The 9,476-nt window shown below is 32.4% G+C and overlaps 2 protein-coding genes across 2 annotated transcripts in view; one reads left to right on the forward strand and one right to left on the reverse strand.

The window, feature by feature from the left end:
• LOC109536876 overlaps nucleotides 1–1,345 on the reverse strand; it is a 23,943-nt gene extending 22,598 nt beyond the window's left edge. Inside the window, exon 1 of the mRNA XM_019903320.2 lies at nucleotides 1,068–1,345. The gene's annotated coding sequence lies outside the window, so the exon portion shown is untranslated. The remainder of the gene's footprint in view (nucleotides 1–1,067) is intronic.
• Nucleotides 1,346–6,783: 5,438 nt separating this feature from the next.
• On the forward strand, nucleotides 6,784–8,768 carry LOC125504956 (3-hydroxy-3-methylglutaryl-coenzyme A reductase-like). Its single transcript, XM_048667777.1, has one exon. The coding sequence runs from the start codon at nucleotides 7,077–7,079 to the stop codon at nucleotides 8,751–8,753; it is 1,677 nt and encodes a 558-aa protein (XP_048523734.1). The 5' UTR covers nucleotides 6,784–7,076; the 3' UTR covers nucleotides 8,754–8,768.
• The last annotated feature ends 708 nt before the right edge of the window (nucleotides 8,769–9,476 follow it).

A 9,476-nucleotide genomic window follows, 5' to 3' on the forward strand; every position in this document is an offset into this window, starting at 1 on the left:
ATAATTGAATCAAATTAATTATAATGTAAAGTCCAATTTTAATAAAAAAATATTTTGTTAGATACACATTCTCAGTTTTATTTAAGTTTTAGTTTATACTGCAATGTTTTCATTTGCAACAATTACGCAGAAAATGTATTTTAATTTTGAGGTTCAACATAATAAACACACATTTGCTGGCCTCAATATACATACCTACTTTAAAAACTGTTTATTTTTAATTCAAATCTGTAACACTTTAAACCAGTTAAAAATCTCAAATGATTTTAAAAATTGTATTTTCTGGCTAAGAGTCTATAATAACTAAGAGAAGATTCCCTCTGGATGTCTTCCACAGAACCGGTTAATAATCACATTGAACTAAAAATAAAATAGGTGGTCAATTTTATGTAAAAGTTGGAAAAGTCAATGGTCGATAGCAATTAAGTTTTTCGAATTGTTTTTATTTGAGTCTCTGAGCTGGATTAAGTTTTTTGCAAAAAATAGTGTTACACTCCAAAAATTGGTTGACGAAGCATAAGCCTAAGTTTTGAAGAAATTTGAGCTGGACAGTGATACTTATTTTGGATCAATTTAACTACTTATAGGTAGAAGAGAGTTAGGAAAACAATATTAAGTAAAAGCACAATTTATGTAGGTATAATATAACAGTGGCTTGTGTAATTAATTATAGCAGTTTGTTAACGATCAATTAGTTTTAAAAGTTTGTTTTTCTAATATCGGGGATAATTATTTTATAAATATTTCCGTCACTATTCTGAAATTTTAATTTAATTTCGAAATATGCGTTTTAGCAACAGCCGAACTCAAGTCTTGAAAATATACCTASTACAAGTCGCGCACYTCATAGTGCCTCATCTGTAMTTAATACAATGTATTAAGTTAATCTGATGATTCAAAAGCCGAAASGTTCAAATAAAATAGATATTTCCAATMGTAAACTTGATGAMTCATACCCAGGGARAAATAATTTAAAAAACGTGYCTTTAGAGGATCTTAAGTTTAAAATATAAAATACAYTTAAAGAAAAWYTTGTTTTGCACATTTAAATCAAATAATTTACTCACCACACGATGACAAATCACTGATTTATCACTGAAACAATCACATTTTCCGTATTTTGGATCGGTTTAAAAAATTTCACCAACAGTAAAGTTGACCGAAAATCGCAAAACTGAGCTGTCCAAGAAGCGTCGGGACGCCTGATAGTGAGCGCAATCGTGGCGTCGCCAATGGAAACAATGGAAAATCGACCACTCAACAATTGGCGATCGTCCGTTACACGAACGAACGGTTCGCTAATATCAAATGATACGAGCACAAATGTATTTTGTAAAGGACTTCACTTTAAACCGTCGGGCAAATGCGCGACTACACTTGAGTCATTTGAGGTGAAGCAAGGGTGAAAAAATTAAGTTTTCTCTATTTGACAATTTTCGTAAGTTGTACTGGTAGGCTACTTCGAGTTCAGAGCATAATTCTTCAATGAAAGTCACAGCTAGAAACGAATAAACTTTATAAAATAAATTATGAAAAATGTTATTTACTTTTTTTATTTTGTTCAACTTACCAAAATAGTCAACTTGGTATCTTATAGCTGTAAAAATAAACTGTAGTAATTGGATTTAGGTATTAATAAAAAATAATGAATACTCATACTAAATACTAAAAGTGCGCACTAGAAGGGCTTTACCGTTAAACATGCAGTAAAAACGACAGATGTGTTTCCCTTTTATTCATGTCGGTCGATCACCCTTTTTCAACTACTAGTCATTAGCATAAGTTTACGTCGTTTTTCAGGTGCAATTAGGGACAACATTTTCCAAGGGCGGACACTGTGACTGAAATAATTCCATATGCGAGAAATTAAAAATAAATTTACTCAAAGGCAATTTTAGGGCAACAAAATGACTTAGACTCAATAGTTACTCGACCGATTTATTTCACAAAATTACATGTTAAAAATTGCTTTATTAATTCTTTTTTTTTAATAACTTTTTTACATCGTAAATTACTCGAGCTTAAAAACTTCCATTTGAAAAAACTAAGTTTATGGTCTTTAGTTATTTATGGACCACCCTGAATAAATAAATTTGGTATGAAAAATTGGCGTTTTTTTTTCCAAAAAACAGCGAGCTGAATATTAAATACATTCAGAGATTACTTCTGGAACTCCCTTTACAAAGTTGTGATTAAGTGGGGAATAAATTCCAGAAAATCTAAAGCAAACGTTTTTCGGAAAATCAATGGCATTCGTAGATTTTAATTCCTTGATGGGCAAGTTTTGATGTGAAATAAAAGTATACAAGATGATTCAAAAAAAATTACACCTTCCAACTAGAAAATTTTGATAAAACGAGTAAATCCAAACATTTCTTATATTATATTTGGAGGCTTTAATGGATTTTTTGTCCCGGCCATGTTCGGTTTTTGGTCTTAAATTTAAGTGTAATTAGGGTGGCATATTAATTACAATTTTTTACCGTTGTTTTTATACTTGTCACATTCTCCATTCTTTTGTATTTTACAATTTTCCATGTGTCTGTGCCATTGTCTAGTGGTAAAGTTTGTCTTGCTGTTTTTGTAATTTGATGTAAATTGTGAGACAGTTCCTGTAAGTGTGGTAGAGTGTATTCAAGATAAGCTCTGCTTGTGCCCAGGATGAGAATTTAGACAAGAAATGGTGACTGATGGACCTCCCAGACTTACTATGGAATGCGACTTAACATTTAGCAAAAAAATATACTTCCAATAGTTAATTGTATTAGTAATTTCTACATAAAGCGTATRAAGATTTGCAAAACTGCTGGATTACAAGCATTTCAGAGAAAARCGGTTTAAAAGAATATTCTTCGATTGTTAAATAAATAATTCATAAACTGAACACCTTTTCACTAAATTATCAATATATTGTAAAATCCTTCAACATAGACGTTTAAAATCCGTAAACACACTTTTTTGGGCAAAATACGAGATAATAGCAACGTGTTGAWAAAAACTTTTCCACTTTTTGCCTCTTAATATGATATATTTGACATTTTTATAGAAATAAGCTATACTTTATTCACTTCAATATCTAAACCCGTTTTGGGCTATTATCCATTAAAAGTTATTTTCAAAAAATWACGTCTTCAGTTATWTAGAAAAAAAAAATTGCAGCCTCTGTATTATTTTGTTTATATTAATTATTTTGATAYTGTTTTTAAATAAATAATRAAATTAACAATACGTAGTTAGTGAAGCAGTTAAATGCAAATMAGTKGACCTGAATCTACCCACTTTCAAAAAGTCAATAAACGTTTCCAATTTTAGTCAATTCTGATACGATTTAAATGTTGTTTACATGGAATTTTATCGAGTAAAATTTCCATTCTACTATTTCCACCTAACAATAGATAACACCTTGAGGACAGTGTTTTGCCTACATAAATTTGCAACGATTATTTTGAAAGCTTCAGAATATTTCACTTTAATCGCTCTCCTTCAGGTCATGCATGTTTAGAAGAAGGTTAGTAATTTAACAGACGGTGTAAACGGTGTGGATAACAATTGAAAATTAATTCAAAAAGAATAAAGAAAGAAAGAAATTTGAATKTATTCACATGTTTAGCAAATAATAATTATCGAAAGTTGATTAATAATCAGCGAAGTTTGACGCCGATATACCAGTCGATATGAACGCTARTTTAAACTTAAAAAGTGTTAGAAATTTTAATATGCGATTGTAGCTTTTTGGAATTTTAAGGAAAAGGCTATACCTACTCTTAAATCATTCTTTATCTGTATTAATTCAAAAATCGATGAAACTAAAAAAGTGCAGATATTTGGAGAGGTTTTGGGAAAAAGTTTCTCGCCTTGCAGTATTCCAACGTCTTTTACCTGCAAACGATTTTTTTAAAGCAAATAAATGCATTTCCGTCTTTTCGTTCTTTGCTACTTTACATCCTTCTTTAACATCCTGTYACCCCAGTTTCTTTACCTCTTCATTTGAATTTTGATGCAGAGTTTATATGTAAATATTMATTTCTGCATGTAWGCAAGTGTTGTTTTTTGCCTTAAGTTGTTCATGAAGCTTCAAATAGATCGTGAAAATCGGACTAAGAGCAGAAAAGTGATCGCTGCAAGACCAAACAGTTGACTTATATCTCCACTCTAAATGGATGAAATTGCCGAAAAATTAAAAAATCGTCTCGAGCTATTTGATTTATCTTTAAACTTTTGGTGTTGAGATCGCAACATCTTTATTTTTGTCCAACTAGCAGTAAGTATGCCAAACTGTTCGAAATTTTTCATTTTTTATTTGACACCCTGTAGAAAATTTATCTGACGTGCTAAATTTTTACCAAAATACTGACGAACAAAAAGCAAATGGGACAAGATAATGCTTCAAAAAGAAATAAAATCGCTCGAAGCAATCAGAATCTATCCACTTCCAAAGTTAGTGCAAATTTGACGGTGTGAGGTTCATTTTGTTGAGCAGTTTACATAAAATAAATTTAAAAGAATTGCTGAAGTATTGGAGATGATTCCTTGTGTGTTATATAGGTATAATGTAAGAAACATTCGAAGGAAAAATTAAATCAGTAGCGTTTTAAAAAAAAATATGCGAACTTTCTTTCCATTTTATCTACGTATATTTTTAATTCTTCCAATTTCAACCAATGAAAATAGCTATACTTAAGTATTTAAATAACATTAACTGTATATTTTCTACGTTACTCAAATATATAAAACACAAGCTTAATCAAGCATTTCTTGCGCACGTCCCGCAAAAAAAGGCAGAAAAACGAACTCATTAGATGCCCAAACGCGTTCGCATGCCAACCATATCGTACCAATGAAATAAGTATAGGTAGGTGTAGGTATTCAAAAGCCAAAGATAACAGAAACAATTGAAGAACCCCATTACTTGCTTCCTATTGTAGAATAGTTCTATACACCTGCGGTTACGTGTGGTGAATCATTGCATTACAACACGCCTACGTTAGTGTGTTGCTAAATTTTAATAAATAGGAAATGGTTCAGTGGCGACTCGTCTTCATTATAAGGAAAAGCGTCGTCAGTTGGTTAATTAAAGCTCGATGAAGGCCTAGAATAAAAGCTAGTAGGTATGCGAGCCGTCGATATTTCGAGTGAAAACTTGGCACGCACTTAGGGTCCCGTCCAGGTCACAATTAGCCCTTAACCAGCCTTTAAATAGGACTAGGAAAACGTTTGAAAACATCACGTTTAATGTACGAAATATTTCTAAAGGACTTTTTGGTTTAACAACCAATGTAGTTTTAACAACCAAGATCGATGTAGGAATGCCCTGTTAGCTACTTTAATTTTTAAAAACCTTTCCTTAAAACCCTTTCCGAAAAATCAGGACGATCTCGATTGATATCTGTTGTAAATTCGTTTCTATGAGAAATTGCCAATCTCTATAGCGGCGATAAGCAAATAGTTAACATTTAAAACGCTCTCAAAATTTCAAACAAGGAATTGGAGCTCTATTATCAATTATGCGTTATCGGAATTTCTAAGAGCTTACCACTCGAAAACGGTTAAGAGCTTCTAAAGACTTGCCTTTTAGCGGGTAGGTTTTATCAAAAATGTTAACCTGTTAACCTGTTAACAGAAGAGTAAAATAAATAAAACTATTTAAATAACCATTTTAATGAACCGACTCTTCCGTTTTTTTCTTAATTAGGATAATTCACTATTTCGAACTTTGAATTTTATTACAAACATCTTATTTTTATATGCAAACGAAGATAGAATGAATCATCATATTGAAAAGTTTTCACTTTTTATTTTAAAAAACATTTTTTTGGCTTGGAACAACAAAAAAACAAGTTACATATTTGGTTACAGATTAATAATAGGGAAAAATATTTCAGTATTAGTTTATCTGACTTGCTTTATATAGATATGTATATCAGATGAGTCATAAACATGTTGCCCAATTTTTCTTTCTGTTACTTTTTACGCACGTTTTTTATTTGTTAATTCTCTTTTACTTAAGTAATTAATTGTTATTAGTAATAATTGATAATTTATTTACGTTTCTTTTGTGGATATTTATTCTCATCACCACTGCAACCTTATTAAGTTTGGTTTTAATTATGCAGAAATGGTTCTCATTATGGGACATGATTCGGACCTTGAAACAAATTGAAAATAAACTTATTTAAAAAAAATTGGAAAATGCACCCAGTGGTTGCGCCAAATCATCCACCATAATGTCAAGGAAATGCGCTATGAAATGCTAATGAAATAGAAATGATAATTTATATTGCGCATAATTATTAATCAAACGCAATTATAAAATCATGTTTTTTTGCGTGCATTTCACATAAAAAATGCGATAATAATAAATAATAAAAGTCCAAAACTTTGACAAGCACGCTTAAGAAACATGTTCAAGATGTTATAATTGTATAATAATATAGTTATGAATTTTAAATTCAAGTAAAGTTATATCAGTAAAAAATTGTAAAACTGCATAGCACATTTCAAAGCGTACATTCAAAGGGGCTGATTTAAAAAATACTTTAAAAGCGAAAATCATAGACAGACAGGTAATACCAAACCTTAAATGAAGTAAAAACAAAAAAAACACTTTAATTTTAAAGCACGTTCTCAATATGCCTAAAAGGCAAAAGTAGTCTTTTTAATATCAATTTTCCAAATTGACCGATGTGAATTATTGAATTTAAGGGGCTCATATGTGCTGTTGCCAAGGTTCTGCTGACAAATTTTCACGTCGCAACCACGCATCTTACTTAAGTCACCTGCTTGTTGATGTTTCGTGACAGTGACGGACTTGTATTATTTAAAAAACCGAATTTGCAAAATTGGAAAATAGCAACAAATGGGTTAGAACTGCTTGAAGTTTTCAAGTACGAAATGGAAAGCGGAATGGAATGTTGTGAAATCGAACTAACTTAGTGTTACATAAGGTATTTACCCCTTCTCGCAACACAAAAAATTGCATAACGTTGTTGAACTTTATTCGAAAAAGCATCAGTCGGTGGCAGTGAACGATTCCTGATAAACAATCAAGTCTGTGTAACGTTTTACGACGTTTTAAAATGTCCAAACTATTTAGATATTATGGTGAATTGTGTGCCACTCATCCTTGGGAAGTAATTGTAGCTGTGCTAACGCTGACAGCATGTTTTTTGACTGTAGAAAAACAGGTAATCCCAGTTACACAAAAACAGCCCCCATGTGTTGGTGGCTGCTTGGAAGAACAATTTCATGCTGCTGATATGGTCCTCATGACCGTTATTAGATGCCTGGCTATTATGTATAGTTATCATCAATTTCGAAACTTGCAAAATTTAGGATCAAAGTACATCTTAGGGATTGCAGGCTTGTTTGTTGTGTTTTCCAGCTTCGTATTTACCTCAACTTTGCTCAGTTTTCTTCACATCGATCTTGTGGATCTCAAAGATGCTATGTTTTTCTTCTTACTGCTCATTGACTTATCCAAAGCTGCTACTTTAGCACAATTTGCTTTAACCGCTTCTAGTACGGAGGATATAAGTAAGCAGATAGCTAGAGGAGTGTCTGTCTTGGGCCCCACTTTAACTCTGGATACACTTGTGGAAACTCTGGTGATCGGTGTAGGAACACTGTCAGGAGTAAAGAGACTAGAAATGCTCTCATATTTTGCAAGCCTATCAGTTATTGTAAATTATGTAATATTCATGACATTCTATCCAGCCTGTTTAAGTCTCTTATTGGAGCTTGGCCGGATTTCCAATTTTTATGGAGAAAAACAGCAGTTTATAAGGAAAAAGTTACTCGAGGAAAATGACAAATCGAATCCTGCAGTGCAAAGAGTGAAATTGATAATGTCGTTTGGCTTATTAGTGGTTCATCTGCATAGTCGCTGGGGAGTTAATGATGAGTTTCAAGAGTCAATTAACAACCTGAAAGAGTCTGTAGATTGTTCAGATGATACGTCCTTCTATGGTTTTATGATGAAACAGTTCGTACTGGGTGCGGATCATATAGTAATTCTTATTCTTCTACTAACGTTAATGATCAAGTTCATCTTCTTTGAGCCTAAAGAGCAATTAAAAGAACAGCTGGAACAAGATGTTTTAATTGAACTCAAGAAGGACATCCAGAGTAAACGATCTCACATTCGAACAACATCAATAAATGCCGAATCTCAGACCGAAGGTCTTCGTTTAGAATTCCTAGACTTTGAAGATGGCACTAGTGATAAAGACACTGATGTGTCGCGAAGCCTCCAAAGCTGCCTGGAAATTTATCGCACTGATAGTGGAGCTTCTCAACTTTCCGATAAGGAAATCATGATGCTTGTGGACACTAAACATATCCCGGCGTATAACTTGGAAAAGGCTGTTCAAAACCCGGAAAGAGGAGTGAAAATTAGACGTAAAATGATTGAGAACCAGATTAAGCAATCAGTCTTCCATACTATGCCTTATAAAGATTACGACTATAGTAAAGTGATGGGTACTTGTTGTGAAAATGTTGTTGGGTATGTGCCGATTCCTTTAGGAGTCGCAGGACCGTTGCTGCTAGACGACCAATTTTATTATATTCCAATGGCCACAACTGAAGGATGTTTGGTTGCCAGTACAAATAGAGGTGAGTTTATCKTTTATAACTTCTTTAGAAGATTAGTTTTAAGGGCAATTTCTAACATGAATGCACCGAACAGGTGTCCAAACAAATGTCTTCGATTACCTAATRTTTACTATTTGATGTTTTCGCTCTTTCGACTATAATTTATTTGGCTTTCTCAGCTGTTAAYRTTTCTGCTCCAAGAACATTTYTTTCYATTGCRCTCTAGTRTTTGTTTCAAAATTTTTAAAAGCAGTTCATCAACTTCATAGCTTAMTGCAAAATACATCATGTGTCGCGCTCACAAAAGGCTACCAGCTATTTGCGCTACGACGGTTCTATTTCCAAAGAAACTGGTTCCGGGCTTTTCTAATACTGATCAATTTATTTTAAACAGATTTGGTTCGTTACAACTTACAACTTGTCTTTTTTTTAAATCAAACTGAAACTTCTCTAAACTGTCAAGAGTCACCAAAACGGAAACTTTTTCTACCTACTCTCTTAACAATAGTTTCCATAGTTTCCGACATCATGTAATGCATMATTTAACAACACCTTAGCAGRATCTACACATTTGCAAATAAATGTTATTAGCAAGTACCAGTTTACCATARAATATCCTKAAAGTTTGCATCATTAACACAATTAATAATTTGTAATGTACAGTTTTATTGAGCCCATTCAAACTATAGTGGACATATTTTCYTACAACAATTAATATATTATATTTAYAACACTTAGTACATCACATCTTAATAATAATAGACAATAATACTTCATTGYGGGGGTTTAAATTCGAACCCCCTCCGGAATCCCTATGTTTTCTTCCACGAGTAATACATTTCGAGTGGCTTGTTCTCCTTCCAATATTTATCATTCACTTGGCC

Source organism: Dendroctonus ponderosae, unplaced genomic scaffold, assembly GCF_020466585.1.
Source record: "Dendroctonus ponderosae isolate FM_Combo_2020 unplaced genomic scaffold, Dpon_F_20191213v2 Dpon_F_20191213_6, whole genome shotgun sequence".
NCBI lineage: Eukaryota > Metazoa > Arthropoda > Insecta > Coleoptera > Curculionidae > Dendroctonus > Dendroctonus ponderosae.